At 44.3% G+C, this 18,932-nt stretch overlaps 1 protein-coding gene across 1 annotated transcript in view; it reads left to right on the forward strand.

Moving 5' to 3' along the window:
• The window catches only part of ctif (CBP80/20-dependent translation initiation factor), a gene marked incomplete at its 5' end in the record, with an annotated part of 42,952 nt that extends 31,833 nt beyond the window's left edge, over positions 1-11,119 (forward strand). The window contains 3 exons of the mRNA XM_080509747.1: positions 2,070-2,225; positions 8,425-8,478; positions 10,585-11,119. Coding sequence (XP_080365873.1) covers positions 2,070-2,225; positions 8,425-8,478; positions 10,585-10,806 — 432 coding nt within the window. The 3' untranslated portion in view covers positions 10,807-11,119. The remainder of the gene's footprint in view (positions 1-2,069; positions 2,226-8,424; positions 8,479-10,584) is intronic.
• Positions 11,120-18,932: the final 7,813 nt, after the last annotated feature.

Consider the following 18,932-nt stretch of genomic DNA (forward strand, 5'->3'; position numbering starts at 1 on the left):
GATAGCCCATGATTACACAGTAGAAGGCATTTGGTGAAGCAGTATATTTTCCCCGAAACCTCTCTTAATTCCAGCTGCTCCATCCACGCTTAGTTTTATGACAACTTTCAGGTGGGAGCCAACTGTGTGTGCGAGACGTTGTAAATGTCAGTGGGCAAAGTAGCTAATCGAAACACCCAGGGGAGAGAGAGCGACCCGTTCCCCTTTCACCCTCCATCCCGACACTTAACTGCACAGTTCCAGTCTTGCACCCATGATGAAAACATCCTCTCAGCCGTTACAATTTCCACTGCCCCTCCTCCTCCTCATCACCCCTATGAGCTCTCCATTCCCGTGCTCAGTCATCTTATCGCCTCCCCTCACCCAGAACGGCATGGGCCAGTGCCTCGCTGCACGAGCCCCCCCCCACCCCATCCACCCCACCCACCCCACCCCTCCCACACACACACTCCTCCCGTTCACCCTTCACTCCGCCGGAGTGGCAGACAGTTAAGAAGTCGGGGAAACAAGACACACACGTTCCCATCAGATGACATTCACGGGCTAAATGTTAACCCACCTGCTGCTTCGCCACGTCTCCTTCCCCTGCCTCTCCTCGCTCCTTCTTCCCTCTCCACGGATGCTCTTTTCCACTACACTCCCACCACTTTCTTTTTTCTTTTTTCCTCCTCCCTTGTGTTTTTCTGTTTTTTCCATTTAAACACCTCCTCCTTTAGATGTTGAGATTTTTATCCCAGATCCAGCCGCCTTGATCCTTTTTACACACTTCTCAACTTTTTTTTTATCGCCGCCGTGTGGTCCCTTCTCTTCTTTTATTCTCGCTCTAATTCCACTTCCCAGCTGGGCACAGACCCCCTCCTTGCCTTTGACATTTTGACTTTCTTCTCTCTCGTTTTTTTTGTTGTTTTTTTTTTGCTTTAGAACATTTTAAATGTCATAAGTGGTCTCATGAAGGTCTTCAATAATGATGTTGCTCCAAGACCCCTGGATCTCAATATGGTGGCAATTAGTGTCTGACTGCTTAGCTTCGTATAAGAGAGACAATGGGGTTCAATGTTTTTCCCTCTAACCATAAGTCAGTCCTCTTTGAGAAAGATGCCAGCGTCGTCAAAGAGTTGGAGATTGGACATTGTGCACATATTTTGCACTATTTTCATTTGCATAAAATCAAATCCTTACAAATACAATGAATTTTAGGTTTTTATGCGTTTTTTTCTTTTTTGGTATAATTCTGACTAATGCTAGTAATTCAGAGCAAGCTGTAATTATCCGTTTCTGGCAGCACTCTGACGGACTCTTCATTTTGAATTTACCTGAAATGAAGAATAAACATCGACAACACATCAAGGCGAATGGAAAGTTTAACTTTATAAAGATGGGAGTATTTCTTGTCATTTCTGAGACGGTGTCCTTCGTGGTGTGTGGTTATTGTGTAGTGGAGTGTTTCTGTGTACAAACAGGCCTTTGGTAAACAAGTACTTCTCTGTGAGAACACAAGCCGCTCCCGCTTCTGCAGCACTTCCAACGCTAACAGGCAGTACAACTCTGTGAGAATGTGAGAAGCGCGGCGAGTTGTCCTGGCTGTTAATGAAGTTTCAGTTTAACCTGCTGAATAACATCTCTACGAGTGCACATTAAGCATTAACCCATATTAACCCCAACACTTTTACAGCACTGACATCGTTCACTACCCTCCACTTTCAAACTGAATTAATACACTCTCCTCTACTTCTGCCAGATAAAAGAAACTCATGAATTTGTTTAATGTGCTTTTCAGCTGCTTTTTGGCTTTGAGTACCTTAAGGCGTGAGGTTAATACGTGTGCCACCTACAAAAACTCCCATTAGAGAGATAGCAAAGATGTTAATGGTGATTAATGCCTCTGTCAGGAAAGATAGTTTACCGTCACTGCTTATGGATTTATGAAACACTTAAATATCCACCCACTTTTACTGCCCACTCACAGCTTGTACTACATTTACCAAAGCCACATCGGTTGTAATGTCTTGGTGCAATTTCCCAAGTAAATAAGCGTTTACTATTTGTACGGTCTCTCTCCTCCCCCACAGAGGGACTTTTCCCGCCGCGAGGAGCTCCAGCAGTCGGATGTGGAGCGGTGGCTGGGATTCATCACCTTCTTGTGCGAGGTGTTCAGCATCATGAGGAGCAGCTCCGGGGAGCCGTTCAGGGTGCTGGTGTGCCCTATCTACACATGCCTACGAGAGGTATTCACACGGCGCATCTATAATCCACCCTGTCAACACCATACGTGTTCGTAGAAAGAATATCGCAGCAACTGAGCAACTCCACATTGTTGGTCACAGCAAGTATAGGCAACAGTGAAAAAGAACAAACAGAGGAGAGAAAAGGCTGAACAGGAATCAAACAAGTCAACTAAAGCAACGGCACCAATACGATGCTGCTGTCGTGTTGAGCGGAGAACGCGTTTCCTGTTTTTCTTTGGGGGTGGGGTTTTTGCATTCAGACCTCGTCTAGACTCCAGACACCACAGTGGGGACGACTTTATGATGCAAAATGTCAGGACGCCATCGGTTCCAGGAATGTGTTTGACCCCAGATTCAGTTCTCATCAGCTGGTCGTGCTCTCTTGCACACGCTCTCCCTTGGTCACCATGGAAACCATATAGGGTGGCCACAGCAGACGCACCACTATACAGAAGTGGTTGATGACGGATGAAATATTGAAAGCGGAAGCAAGTTGTGGGGGGGTGGGGGAGGTGGGGTGGGTGAGGAGGTGAGAGGAAGTGCAGGAGACAGGAGTCGGGTTGACAGTTGCTGCAGAGGAAACTTACTTATGACTTGACATTAGACAAGAACAAGGAAGAAAAAGAGGATGAACCATTATTCTTAATATGTGCTTATAAAGCCGGAGGACTGAATGATGGCAGGTGTTGAGGCACGCGCCAACTAGTTTAACAAGCCATGTCCACACCTCTCGTCAGTCTGGCACTGAACCCACACCCGGCGTCTAGTTAAGGGAGACAACAGTCACACAAAGCTAATGCCATCCACACCCTGTCTGAGGGTATGCCCCGGGCATTATCTCAGCTTGTTAAAAGACTCAACAGCAACACCGAGGGTGTGGAGTTAACCAGACCGAAATACACGCAAATATACACCTCTGTATTACCGCATCAACGGTGTTATTTGCAGCGTGGCAATACTTCATTTTTTGTTGTTGTTGTTGTTGCAGAATGTCAAAATATTTGTGGGATTTCATGTGTTCAGCTGCCGTCCCATGGATTCATTGAAAACTCTCCATTTCCCTCAGCCGTTGATCTTGACTTTGATCTGTCCGCTGTTTTGACTGTCCTGTTGTAACTTGTGGCTGTCAGATTCTAGCTGCAAGCTATACACCTCGATGTACCACGCCAGCGTGCACGTCGATGTGCGTGCGTGCGTGCGTATGTACTTGCCTAAACATGGGACAAGTGTGCCTCTCTTCTGTAAGCGAGCCTACAGAACAGGACTATCAGTGCTGTGTTAGTGTATTTGTGAATGACAGCTTTATATGCATCAGAGTCAGTTTAATGAGAGGTGATCTCATCCGTTCATGTCTGACAGACAGTTACAGTCGCCGTCTTGTGATCCCGGAGCTGTCAAACACAACCTTGTTATTTTACACAGGTACAACCCGCGTCACGAATCCTCAACTGTGTTTGCATTTTAGAATAGGATAAGGTTAGGGTTATTCAATCACAGTTAATCCAAAGGTTAAGGCTGTGTTTCTTTGTTCCATCTATCATTCATCTATACCACTTAGTGTATGTGTGTGCGTGCACACACACACACACACACACACACACACACACACACACACACACACACACACACACCAATATAATATGACCTATAACTAAGGTGAAAGAAGGGTTAGGCTGTCAGTCCAGACAAGCGATCACACTTATGGGTCATGTAGAGTTGAAAATTGTCCTCCAAAGCATTAGATTTTTCTGCACATACTTACACAGAAAGAGCATGCAGACTCCACTCCCTACAATTCCACTGTTCACCAGAACTTTAATCTGATGGACTCCAGGTCCTTTTTCTTTTCATTCAGCCACAAAGATCAGTAAGAGGCTTTTTACCTTGCGGCTAAACGTTCCCCCGTGATTACTGGTTGTTTCGGTTACTTTGTATTGAGGTTGTCGAGTTATCGTAAGGTCATGACACTTTGCATCGAAAAAAGCACTTAACATCATAATCACTGTAGACATTGTAAGTAACGAAAATAACATTGCGCTTTGTCATCAAGACTGATCTCATCTTCAACAAATGAGACAAAAAACATACAAAATCTGATCTTTTTTGTATTCTTCGGGTGCATTTAACATGATGAAAACGTAAAAACATGCAATTAGATAAAATAGACAAAAGTGGAAGATTGGACCACACAGAAAAGACACCTATTAGATGTCTGTGAGTCAGAGCTGAAGGACACTCCCCATTAATGGCCTTATTCAAGAGAAATGATTGAAGTTGCTGGCACGAAGAACACAAGCCTCTTTCAAATGTCCCCCAAATGGCTACTTTCCCCTTTTATACTTTGATTACAAGTCCCAGTCTTTACTTTTTCATTCATACTTCAGAAGGGTAGTTGAGTCACTACTTCCCCCTTTTTAAACATAATGGAATCTACTATTTCCACTGTTTCACAATTGAACGGATGAAAGCTACAGCAGTTTTACTGATTGATATAACCTTTTAGATTAATTATAAGGCAAAAAAAAAAAAACCCCACCTTTACATATGTATGTTTGTTCCTCTTCCCTCCTATTTATGTGGTTCAAACAGCTGTTAAAACAAAGAGCATGTGATGTCAGGAGTGAAACTATAGCAATCAACCCATGGAAAATAAAGATGCACAGTTGAAAAGGATGAAAAGTGTGATTATTTTGTTATCCATTACAGTAGGGATGACAAAATTGTATAATCTACAAAACAACTATCAAATCAAAACGGCGTCGGCGTGTAAGCGGCAGACCAGGGTGCACTGAGAGCACCGGGTGGTAGGAGGGCAGATGTCAGGGAATCCAAATGGACAGATAACACCGTGTTTTATTGAAGCAGATGACTCGCATGTGGCCCACAGAAGCCGTCATCAGGATATTGGTTTGCGGTGGCACATTGCAGAAAGCATGCACACACACCAATGACATGAGGACCTATTTATAAGGTGCCTTGTTGAAAGTCAGTGTGGGCCTTATGGTCATATACATTTCATATATATGACTTCCCACCAATATAATGTTGCATAAAATATACAAAATACCATTTTGGTCTGAATCTAACATAATTTATATTCCGGGTGTAATAAGCTCCCAGTGTTTGACCAAGTCGTGCATGTAAAGGACGGCGTGCTGGACGCAGCCGTCGACACATGGGTGAGCTGGTCAAACGTCAGAGGCGCACAATGAACACTGATCATGTGACCATACTGAGGGCAAAGAGAAGCCAGCTGCTGTTGTCATCTTTAAATGTTTTGGATGACGTGCGGTGGGAGGAGCAGGCGGATTTGCAGCGTGATAGAATAAGCTGAGCCCATTGGAGTCTGAATTTCAAAATATGTAATGAATAAATGTCTAACAAGAATAGCAAAATGACGTTACCATCTGTCTGTTTCAGCTGTTTAATTGAATTTGTTTTATTATCTCAATGTGTAAAATTACTTCTCATATTATTCATAAAAACAAGATGGTGTTTATTTTTTTTCTGAACCGATTTACAAATATGAACCATGTAAAACACCGTATTATAATCAGGCTTATCTTATATCGAGACCAACGTGGTACATAAGGTTGAGCGATGACGCTGAACTGAAGAATGGGAATAAACGTCAACATTAATGGGGACGGTCCCTTTGATGAATTCACTGAGTCACTCGGTATGTTGTCATCATGTTGGATGCGTTTCATCCTACAAAAGGATCACAGCTGCCCCACTTTTAGTTGCTTTTTTTTATGATTGTGATCAAATATCTGTGGAATATCAGACTGTAAATGGAAATCACACCAACTTCTGAGGTCTCCCAGTGCAGAATTTAGCAAACCAGCCTTTTTACTGTCAAAAAACATGGCATTAAGCAGTCTCAGAGAAACTTTTTCTTTTCTTTTTTTTTTTTCCTGCAGATGTTCTTTTTCTACTTGACACACCACGGTAATGTGGAGCAGTGGAATGTATGTTATGGTGCAGCACTGACAAAGAGAGCGCTGATGCATCGGAGAAAAGTCAGAGAAGAAAAAGCTATCACTGTGGATAATAGTCGAGCTGTTGATAGATGAGTATAGATTAGACCGTTTTACTCATATTGAGCAAAACTTCCCCACCGGTTCCCCGGAGAGCTCATTATGAGCTAATCCTGCTTGTCACATAGTTCTCCGTCTCTGAAAACGACGGGTCTGGAGTTCCCACATCAAACGGCCGCCCTGTCACCACGCCCGTCTGAGCATACTGAGGAGCTGACGTCGCTGCAACTGCTGCGTCTGAATGATAGGTGGAATACCATTAAGCTTACATTGTGGAAAGAAGAGGCCAGCCCTATACAGAGTGTGGAACCGCAGCATCAGGCGTTTCTTTTTGCACTTGAGAAACATCAGACGGTGTTATGACAGTGTTTCTATGACAGTGTCTCTCTGGAAATGAAACACGAACTGGCAAACTGTCCATGGTGTCCCCCTGGCTGTGCCCATAGTCAGCTGGGATCCGCTCCAGCCCTCCGCGACCCTGGATTTGATCAAGCGGATGGATGGTTAGTCAGGTGTTTGGCTGCGTTTACACCAGGAATCCTTCATTTTTCTTGCGATTAAGCACAGAAGCATTTTATGACAAGAAAAAAGAAAAAAAAAATGCCTTACCTCTTATTTGAGTATGGCAGCTACACGTTTTGCAAAGATGTGCAATTGCATGTCAATATCTAACGTCGTCTTGCGCCGGGCAGTGAGACTGGCTTGCAGATAACATGGTGGTGCGACCGCCAGTAGCCTGCTACGATTTTCTGATCGTGTTGCAAATTCCAAGATGGCCGACTCACTACAGTGCAGAGCTACTTGCAGATAAAGAGGAATGCAGCTGCATAATAGATATCGATCAACCTGACAACTTTCACATTGTTATGTTTGATCATTTCGCCGTGATTTTTGTGCTGCCGGTGAAATTTACTTCACATTGACTCCATATTGATCAGGTTTAATATAAATGAAGTCAAAGTCAAATATTCTCATACTTAATAATTTTGCTCCAGGTGCTAAAAACTCCACTATTTTCACCAGCTTGTTAGTAACTGTGAGTCCCATTAAGTGCCATGCTGGTCGTGTTTATAGTTTTGCAAGGCCTTTTTTTTTTTTTTTTCCTCCTGAGGATCACTGCTCCATTATCACTGCAGCAAGAATGTAACAAGCCCAGAGAAGCTGTGGACGAGTACACTAAACAACACGGAGCGCAGCTGCAGACTCCAGCGATAATTCCTTGTAGGAACATTGGTGTGAAGACGTTATTATTTTAACCAGTGCCATTATTAAAAGGTCCTTCTCCTAAATGCAGTGACTTCCTGTGTATTCATGCTTTGAGCTCGCTTGTTTTTCTCTTGATTGTTGGCTTGCACCCACGTTTACACACTGTTTTTTCCTCATTTTCAAAACAGAACCCCCCCCCCCCCCTTCCCTCCTCCTCTCTGTGACTTCCTTCCCTCCTCCAGGTCAATCAAAGCAGCACTTTGTAAACACGCTCGTGAAAAATAAAGCGGTCTTGGAGCTACAAAAAAAAAAAAAAAGAGCATTTCACCAAATTCCTTTCCAGCCGTGGTCTGACATGAGAAGCTGTCTGTTGTTTCCGCCTCCCTCCGTCACCATCCCTCCCCGCATTGTTTGAAAGTGCCAGTTGTATGCCCATCTGTGCATGGGGCCAGTGCGGGGGTGTGTGTGGAGGGGGGGGGAGCCAGCAAGCATGTTTACCAGCGCCACTGTTTGTCTTTGGCTGTGCCGTGTGTTTACAGTGTGTCTGTGCATTTCTGTGTGTGTATGTACATTGTGAATAAAGCAAGCCTTGATGTGTGATGTTTGCCGGCTTACCCGGCTGAAAGCAGCGTCTGTTGTCTTCCAAGATTTAAAATGTTAATGTCGAAAATATTTACAGTGAGGATTAGATCTTTTTTTTTTTTCTTTCTTTCTTTTTCTCCCCCTATTTCTTGTGAACTGATTAACACACACAAACACTTGCATTCGCCTAATCTCCCTATGTGGTCTAAATCCAAACGTACACACAATGCTTATCTTCCAGGTTCAGTTCACTCACCATGGCTTGGCGTCTTGATATTGCCACATTTGGATTCATCCACATTCGTGTAGTTATCTGCAGCTCTTTGCTTTCCCACTATAGTTTATATACTGTTTGTTCTTGTCCTTCACAGCTGCTGGAGTCTACAGATGTGAAGGAAGACGCAGTCCTCTGTTGCTCAATGGAGGTATGAACCACCGAGACACACACAGCTATACAGTGAAAAGAAATGTCCTCGCGCGACAAATATGTCCTCGGTAAAAAATCACAATGCATGTATTCAAACACGACGCTTGTCCGTCTTAAATAAGATGAGCGGCAGATATAAAATGTGTCCAAGCCAGACAGAATGCAGTGAGACATGAGTACTTTATGCGATAAAGCAAACATTGAACCATATATGAAATAATACATCAAAACATAATGTGTTTTAAAGTATCTCAGAGTCATCTTTTCTCTTTTCTAAAGGTCAGAATATAAAAAGTATCAGAGACTTGCCTCATTACAGAGGAGACAGAAGCTATGTTTAAAGGTTTATTTTAACCTGCTGTGTTTTCTAATTAATGTGACCATTGTGGCTTTATGGGAATTACCAACTGTTCTTTCCACTGTCAGATGCTCCCTGCAGTGCATATAAAACTTTTTATCTCCACAAGTTTCTTTCTTCTTTGTAACTAAAAGACACAGTGTACCGAAGTGCACAGAACAAAAAACAACAACCAAAAAAAACCCATCAGTTACGTTATTGTGAAGAAAGCTGACATCCCCACAGTGCAAACAACACTGCAAGAAGCGCATCTTATTTTATCTGGCTACTGACATTTTCGTCTGCACCGATTTAGAAAAAAATGTATGATCCATAACATTATCGCCTGATTTTGTGTGGTTTCCTCTTGGACTCCTAAGAACTCATCAACCCTCCGAAAGTGTTGTGTATCTGAAACCAAGATGTTTGAAATAGATCCACTCAGTTCTGTAAATTGCGTCCGCGTTGCTCCTTCATTGGCCGATGTTTAATAAATACTGACCAGGAGACCGGTCAATCCTCACACGCCCATATGTCTTCAGTGTAGAATAGAACTAAAGTGTTAAACCCAAGGGGAACCCGTTTCCAGTGTTGCTCCACACAGCATGTGATTTACAGGGTGAGCGCCGTTACACAGGTGCGACGACAGAGAGAAAATCCAGCGTTGCCCGATGTGTTTCCTTGTTGCACAGAGCGACCAGTCTGAGACGACAAGTTACCGCAAAGTCATTAAAAGTGTTCACAAGAGCTTCCAAGATCAAATGTGTTAGTTTATCATTGCCGAACGCGTGGCGGCGTCACTGGGAAGCGGTGAAGAAAGGGTGAGGAAGGCGAGACAAATTAAGATCTACTGGTTTCTATGGTAACTGCGCGTTCCTGCAGATGTTAGTGGGGGGGGGGGGAACATAATCATGTAACATCATCTACATGTAACACTTGTAATTGATGTCTTGTTTCCACCAGCTCATTAGTTTATTAAGAAACTGTGGAGTTTGAGTGACAAGTTACTTACTGAGTCGACTTGGAAAAAAGAAAACAAGACCGCGAGGAGCTAAAGATGTGAAGGTGTTTAACCTGCCCGATTCGCAGTGTTATTTAAAGTCCCAAATGCGTGCTTGAATTTGAAACAATATTTCATTTCATTCATGCAAGTAGATCATTTTGACCGCATCTCACGAGAGCAGCTCACAAGCCAACAAACTGTACGCGCTCCAAAAATAGTCACTATTATTCCCGTTCACCTGTCAGTGGTTGTAATGTTGTGGCTGATGTGTTTACTTACCCTCATTTACCAGACTGCAGATTAACAGACGAGGAGAGCGACTGCAGCCGGGTACTGCGAGATGAGAAGGAACAGTAGTTTTCCCCCAAAATATGTTATTCCAGGAATCATTTTGATTGTCTGCATAAGTCAGATACAAGTAAACATAGACACGCGCTACCTAGAACTCAAGTAATCTCCTTCCTGGTGAAAATCAGCAAAGTTTACATACATCAAAGTGCACCGACAACAGGAAAGGTGAGCTCTGACTTTGCTCAATCCAGATGCTCACGAATGACGTGCACACACACACGTACAAACACACACACACACACACACACCTCTCTGTGGCCAGAGGGTGTGTGAACCTCTCTTGTCTGACTCTATATACGACAACAAGGTGCCAGACGCTGTCTCGCTCCTGCTCTCAGTAAGGGACGTGCACACGCTTTGCCCTCACCTCCTACCCTCCTACCCCAACCCCCCCCCCCCCTTATTTCCACCAGCTGCAGAGCGCGGGGCGTCTCCTGGAGGAGCAGCTCCCCGAGATGATGACGGAGCTCCTCGCAGCCGTCAGGGACAAGATGCTCTGTCCGGCCGAGTCTCCGCTGACTCGCTCTTTGCTCATGGAGGTCATCGAGCTGCACGCACACCGCTGGAGCCCCCTGGAGGCTCTCACCACCCAATACTACAACCGTACCATCCAAAAGCTCACCACCACTGCCTAGGTGCCAGACCTCCCCCCCCCCCCCCACCTTTAGGGATTGTGGAGAACAAAGCCCCACCTCCAGAGGTCCTGAGGAGATATGTTTTAATCTTTCATTGAAGTAACACTCTCTTGCCTGAGTAATTAAATGTTTTATGTGTATATCGAGCTAAGTTCTGTAATTAGCCCACTACCATGAGCCAACAACACACAGGTATCCCTGAGGCAACACTACGTGTGGGTCATAGGATGCACATTGGAGAAAATAATGGTTGGTACGTGGCCAGTAGGGGCGTGCTCAGCCGCACAGAGTCTGGGAGCTCAGCCGGCTGTGGCTGTGGGGGAGACAAAGGAGGTGGGGGGGGGGGAGAACAGACGAGAGAGGGGTCAGGACGGGGAGAGGAGGCGAGGGCAGCAGCCTGTCCGTGGGGAATAGAGAGATCTGTACCCAAAGATGAATGGAGAAGGGGAAGGGGTCTGCGGGCGGGTGGAGGAGGTCAGGGTGGTCTGTGTCAGCCTCTTCATTGTGTTCATTTGCCAAACCACCCTCCCCTCCTCGCTCTCTCTCCTCCTCCTCCTCCTCCTCCCCCCCCCTTCTGTCTCTCCGTCAGCCCCTGGAGTCTGTGTGGCTGATAAAAGAGGAGGAGGAGGAGGAGGAGGAGGCAGGGCGAGCAGACACGGTGCTGTCTGGGCCGTCTGCCCCGCCGGGCCAGGGGACCGGGTCAAAGGGGGCCTCGCTGTGGAGCTCCCCAACTCCCACCGCTCCTCCCCTGCCTTTGTCTCCCCCAGCACCCGCCCTCCTCCACAGCAGGAAGCCTTTTTGAGGGGATGAGACAACGGGCCTGCTGGGCCGGGCTGGGCTGAGGATAAGGATCAGGCTGGCTAGAGTAGGGTGGCAGATGGCTGCCTGAGCCCCTGTGAGACGACACACTCCCAACACGCCCCACTGGCACCCCGAATCCCCGAGCTCCGGCCGGCGTCACCGACAGAAGCAGTGGTGGAGCGGGGGAGGGGGTGTCGGCATTAGAAAATTGAAGCAGACACTTTTGTCTGATAATTCTTTTGTTTTTGTCTTTCCGGGCAATGTCTCGTCTCTGATAAGCCGTGCATGTCCAAATGCTTTGTTACCCACCACGACGACGTTATTATTATTCTGTTTTTTAAATCATTTAGCGTTTTTACTATTGATTCATTTCGGAGGCTCACTTTTGCGGTGAGACGTATGTATGAGAGACGATAGCGGTAGGCCTTATTGCACAGGTTTGACTTGTTTTGCACTGCTTTGAGGCAATTTGCTTTCAAAATTGAATTAAAAAAAACAAATCAAAGCGAGTCAGTAATGAATCTCAGTAGTGAGAGGAGTAAGTGGGCTGAGCGTAGCGAAGGGTTTTAGGATGTGGTGGTGGACTAGTGGCCTTGTCAGTTATCCATTTTCATAGGAGCTCTCTTGTTTGGAAGAGCAGGCTGAGGACTAAACAGCTGGACTTTTAATTGTTTGGTTCCTGAAGGAAACATTTAAAGTGACGTGATAACAACAAAAAAAAACTAAACTAAAGCATGGCACACAGATCCTGAAGGGAAGTGCTTGAAATTGTTCTCCTTTACAATCCATTCTTTGCAGTGGACATTTTACAAGTTGTTTAATATTGAATCTCTTTGATTTTGTGTTGTTTCTTCTCTTTTTTGGGGGGGGTGGGGGGGAGAAAAGCAACAACTATTAACCTGTGTATTTGAAGAGGACAATGATGAAAAGAGGAAGAAAAAAAAAAGGAATCTTACTGTTTAACCTCATCATAGTTAGTCATCTGTGACCCTTATTCCAGCTAACGTGTGTACTATGATATTGACGTACCAAGCCAATCACGTACCATTTGTAAATGGGCTCTATATATAATCTGCTATCAGTATATTTGCAAGTATTTTAATAACACTGAAATGTTGGAGGAATAGCGCAACCGAGGTGTTGCCCATAGGAAGACGCGTGTGGCGAGAAGTCCCATAGTCTCCCCGTGCGTTTCTATCAGGAAGTAGTTTCCTTCGCCTGGGAGTCGTCACACACATACATGCACACGTGCACACATACACTTGGTTTGCCACGGAATCCCTGTGGGCAGTTTTAAGTGTTGTTGTTTTTTTTTTATATATATATATATATTATTTTCTGTGTCTTGCATCAAGAATTGAAATCCTGTGTGGTAGAAACACAGCCCAGAGGGTGAGATAGGTGAAATGTGTGATTTCAAGCTCACAAACCTGATCGTCTGTATGTGTGTCTGCTCAAGAAGTCATTTGTTTTATCCTTGTCAGTTTCTTTTTGTTGTCTTCCCTTATTTCTAGCATTGTATTTAAATTATATTTAGCTCATTTTAAGTTGTTGGTTTTTTTTGTTTTTTTTTTTTTCTTCAGGTGGGTTTTTAACACATCCAAAACAGTGATACCTAGCTTGCTGGCAAGTGTGTAAGTGTGGTATTATTGTGTTTTACATTGCAAGAAAAGAAGAAGAAGAAGAAGAAGAAAACGCCTGTCAGTCGGTCAGTGTCCATTATGCAAAGAGCGACTCGCTCTCACAGCAGTTTGGGGCAGGAAGGAATTGCCCCCGTCGTCTGTGGAGCCTCCTACCCCACCCCATCCCACCCCACCCCACCCCACCCCACCCCGCGTGCCCTTATGGACCCCTCTGCTCGGGTCATGTGACTCTCTCGACAACTGAATGAGATGCACCTTCATTTGCATATTCTCATGGACATTGGAGGAAAAAAGATAATTGAGGCGGTGCTCGCACGAGCCCCAGGTCGCACGTCAGTGGGTCATCTGTAAGTTGTTTGTTTGTTTTTCTAAGCAACTGAAAAATAAACTAACAGGAAAAGACGAAACAAAAAGCGATGGAACAAAGTGCAAAGTGTGTTTCTCTGTGTGCTCCCTTGTCGACAGTCACATGGAAGTCGGCGTGGCGTCATTAAGTCATTCAGACATCACAAAGGAGACACAATGGTACACACACACACACACACACACACGTGTGCTTTCCTCTGCCATAAGCAGATAGACTGCGTAGCTAATCTTTGCACCACAGTAGGTCATTACACTAACAATCCATACGTGCGCACGCTGCAAGCCCTCATTTATATGCCTTTGCCTTTACATCGTCACACATTAGGCCAACCTCGCTCCAGAATTTTAACAACACGGTGTGTTGAGCGCCGCCGAACGCCCTTGACCGGTGATTTGCCTTTGGTTACCCCCGCCCCCCCCTCCCCCAACACAAGCCTGGGGCTGTACGACTGTGGGCGTCCCGGCGGGGGCTCTCGGTGCCGGGGTTGCCTCCCCCGCTGGAGCGTCCCGTACCTCGAACCTATAGGACGTCCTTCAACACTCGTCCACATCGATCAACACAATCCCACACGTTTGAATATTCAAATGCGCTCGACAGGATGAGACGTTTCCCATCAGACGCTGGGTTTTCTTTCTCCACGTTGTCGCCTTGACAGATGGCTCCATGGGTTGTTATTTCATTTAGAATCACAACACGCGTTAAGTTCCTCCTATAACACAATGCAAAGAGCCTCAGTAAGGAAGATATACTGTTATAGCCGGCCCGCTCCAGCAAACACTCATGGGAAGAGTGGAGAGAAGCGAGAAAGCGATGGTGACAGCAAACGGAGGAGGAGATGGAAGTAAGGAAACATATGGAGAGTCTATGTATTTATATATAGATATGGTCGGATGGAATAATTGCGAAAGGTGGAAGAAAGACGGAGCCGGCCCCGGCTGACAATTAGCATCACAGTTAATTTAGTTCAGCGCAGTGAAAACAGACAGTGGAACAGGCGCGTTAGCCTTCAGGGATAATATTGGCCGCAATGCTGCTGGAGCCCATACTGGAAAGATACTATAGCTACTGTATGTACCCGGCTCAGAATTAGATCACATTACGACAAAAGGGTCATTTATCTGCCAGCGGAGTGACACAATGAGGAGAAAATTAGTAGAGCCATACACTGATGAGTGAAAGGAAAGTCTGTAGACTCTGTGGCTCAATTTGTGCTCACAGTTATTTGCAAAATAGATGAGTCACCGGAGCCTAAGAATGGATTCAAATCGAACGGTTATTTTGAGTATAGATTTATTGTGTCGGGCAGAATAATAATGTGTTAGCTGGCTGCTTCTCGGTGCCTGCTTACTAGTTTGTTATTGCATTATTCAAGAGCGCCGCAGGGATGATGCTGTTTAAAAAAAAAAAAAAAAAACAACCACTGGGATTTCCTCCATTGTTTAGTTTAGTTGTTTTGTTTTGTTTTAAAGATAGATAAATAAAACAAGCTCTGTGACCAACTAAGGTTCACGGTACTGATAATTGCCAGATACGATCACCACGAGTAACACGTTCTGGTTCAATTGAACTCCATCACGAGAACTCATCATTCATAGCCTTTCACTGTTTGTGTGACCGCAGAAATATTCTAAACTCGAAATTCTAAAATCTACTGATAGGAGCGTTTGAGTCCAAATAGTTCGCAAGAGTGCAAGAAAAATAACCTCTGTACTGTAGCCTCATTTAGTCCATTTTTGGCAACAGTCATTTAAAAAAAAAAAAAAAAATCCTGTTTTATCCAACATAGTCAAAACTGGAGATCGCAGCTCACAATTGAGTAACGACAGGTTACGCTTAGGCCAGGAGAGAAAACGTGCATGTACATAGTAAGACCATGCAAACTCAACAAAGTAAGACCCACAGTCCAGAATCTTCCCACCTTTATTATGGCATAAGCCAGGACTTAAACCATACTGCCTCATTTTGTTCCATTTACGGGTATTTGTATTTGTTTCCAGCAAAATTCAAATATCCATCCAACCTGCTGGAGCCAATCCCAGCTGACCTTGGGTGATGACAGCATACACCAGCGTGTCGCCCGGTATATTGATAAAATAATGATCATCTCACCCTGGGAAACCCCCTCCCCCAACTCTTGAATCTGTCCGTCTCTGGTGCTTCCATCTGCACAGAATATTATATGAAAAAAAAAAAAAAAATCTATATTGATGTATTATAAATGTCCATTGATATTTGAACAAGGTGAGTGGAAGTGTGGCTGCACACCGGTGAAACAGCTGTTAGCCCTCATGCCTAAAAGTGAGAATATTCTCTCTTCCAGTCTGGACTTAGTGGTCATTCTGTGTCGTTTCCATATTCTCTCTGTGGATGTGTTGGTTTTCTTCACCCAACTGTCCAAAAACACGTGTTTCAGGTTCAGTTGTGTCTTCACTGGATCTGTCCAGGCTTCACCCACGTCAGGTTGGATTATGTTGTTTTAAAAACAGGATTCATGCAGAGAAAGTGCAACCACCTATCTTATTTATGACTTTTTACACTCTTTCCTGCAGCAGCCATAGCCACTGGATAGCTCCCTCCACAAGGCATTCTGGGAGTTTAAAAGCATCGCTATCTTGTTTTTTTCTGCCCCAGAATCCCAAGTTTGATCAAAAACACAATAGCTCTGGTGTGCGGCTTCATCTCTCATTAATTTGAACACGAGACAATTAATCACTCCATTGAGAAAATAAGCGGCAGATTAATCGATCGTGTAAACAATCATTATTTGCAGCCGCTGTTCAGGCCCAAGGAATAAATGTAATTGCGCCGGCCCTCCAGGCGCCATATCAGGACTTGAGGTTCGCCTGCTCTCTCCGCCGGCGCTGCTGGATGAATGGATGCGTGCGCGTCCGTGCGCGCCGGGTGACTCATGCCAGTATATCGCCCATTGTTTGAGCCAGACAAAAGCTGGCTGCTTCTCCGCTGGCCTTGATGACGAACCAGGGACGAGGAGGGAGGACACTCGCATTAAGATAACGGCTCGCACACACTCAGACACACTCTCCCACAAACTTAAACAAGTCGAGCGCCGGCAGATCCGGCGCTCGAGTAGCTCTTTGCGGATGTGTCTCATACTTTCGAGTTGTCTGATGGCTCACGCGCTCGTCTTTCTCAGAGCTGGCTGTTTTGTGTGTGTGTGTGTGTGTGTGTGTGTGTGTGTGTGTGTGTGTGTGTGTGTGTGTGTGTGTGTGTGTGTGTGTGTGTGTGTGTGTGTGTGTGTGTGTGTGTGTGTGTGTGTGTGTGTGTGTGTGTGTGTGTGTGTGTGTGTGTGTGTGTGTGTGTGTTTTTTTGTTGTTTTTTTTTCGTGTGTGTCCTCCTGTCTGCCGACTTGTGTGCTTCTGTGTTTGATCAGCACACAGGCGATCCGGAGGAGAGCTCTGCGGAGTGCATTCTGTTTATTCGGAGGGGCGCAGAGGCCAGATATTGTGTAAAACAAAGTGGAGTTAAAACACACAGAAGCATCCCCAGATGTTTTTTACAGTGCGCTTTGCTGTGGGAGAAATCAATAACTTGTGGGCTACGGAGTGGTTTTAGCTCGCTCTCTTGACCTTTTCCATCTCAGCAGCAGCTTCGGCTCTGCAGTTTATTCAACTCCCCAAAAAACAGATTTGATTTTTTTTTTTTTTTTATCTCCACTATATTTGGATGCAGACATTTTCACTGGCTGGCATGGAGAGACTGTGGACTTTCACTGAGATCTCTGAACAACATTCATTTATTATGAATTGATGATGTTTTTTTTCCAAAACAAATCTCTTTCACAAACATATAAGCTTCTACATTTTGCCATCTAATCTGGCCTGGCATTAACTGTATTCACTAAGCTTTTTTTTATAATTTTTTTTAGATATGGCAATAACAAAAATGATCATCCAAATTTCTGAAAAATATTCAGCTCTTTACATTGTCAAACAGAAATAAATACAGACTAGTGTTTTTTAGTTTTCAACTTTTTTTTTTACATAATTTCTATTACAATATGTAACCAAATCAAAACATTGTCACTCAAACAAAATTAAAATACACAAATTAATTGAGTTACATTGGCATACATTCACTGGATATAAGAACAAAACATTTTTTTTATTTTTTTTAATGTTTGAAATGTCCAAAGGTTGTGCTTCTACACTTGGGTATAGATGAAACGTTGATTTTAAGAACATTCATGTCTCACAAATGGAGGCAAAAAAAAAAAGAACAAAGCAATGCTGAAAGGTCTTTTTCAAGTGAAGAGCAGTGAGTTGAGACTCAAATGGGACCGAAGGAGTTGGGAAAAACTGGACAATGTTGTACTTTCACACCCAGTATTTTGAACAAAATGGGGTTTTCGAGGAACGGTGAAAGGTGAACTCAACCGAAGCGGAAACTGAAAAGCTGTTTTTCAGCTTCCTGGCCATGCGGCACAGGAAATGATGACATGACCTGCTCACTTCCTGAATGAACTGGTTTCAGGGGCTCCTTTTTGGTGAAGGAACCTCCGAGTCAGCTCATTCACCAATTTAATGGTCTCTGTGGCCACGGACTAACAAAATGCATTCGTAGCTCATTAACTCATTCGAACAGTCTCTCTCTCTCTCTCTCTCGCACACACATAGACACATATACACACCGGGACGCTGGATCACAGGCCACACACACCTTCAACACCTGCCAGTTTTCAACAGCATCATAAACAAATATAAACAAGATAATGAGCCAGCAGCTGAAGACACAATCAAGACACACAGATAAATCAACCACAAAACAAAAGCCAATAAGAGATTGTACAGCTATGTTGTTTTTAAATGACAAAAAGAAATGCCTGCCAAAGCATTCAGGCAATTATCAATTGTTTACGTTGGTATGAATCGAGACAAAGTCGGCCTAAGATGAAAGACAAGTTTAATATGTTGTATTTCACTGTGAAAGAGATTAAAACCAACTGAAAACCAGAAAGTCACTGGACCTGTGTTAACTGGGATGGACGACTTTGGATTGGTCAAAGGAGTGAAAAGATGGATCGATGGAAAACTAATGGCTGATCAGTAAATCACAGGACAGACACAGAGACACAAAACTGCCACATGCAGCTCAATCAACATTCAAGAAACCACAAACTTTTTGATCAGCTGGAATTAATGCTATGTAAAGTGACTTTTTCAAATTGTGTGTCTGTAAATGCATGCATGGGCCAAATAAAGAAGCAAAACAACTTGTATGTGGAGAGTTGTGAGGCTCGATTGGTGTGTGCGTGCGTGTATGTGTGTGTGTATTGATATTTGCGTGTGCATAATGAT

The sequence above is a fragment of the Blennius ocellaris genome (assembly GCF_963422515.1).
Source record: "Blennius ocellaris genome assembly, chromosome: 15".
Taxonomy (NCBI): Eukaryota; Metazoa; Chordata; class Actinopteri; order Blenniiformes; family Blenniidae; genus Blennius; species Blennius ocellaris.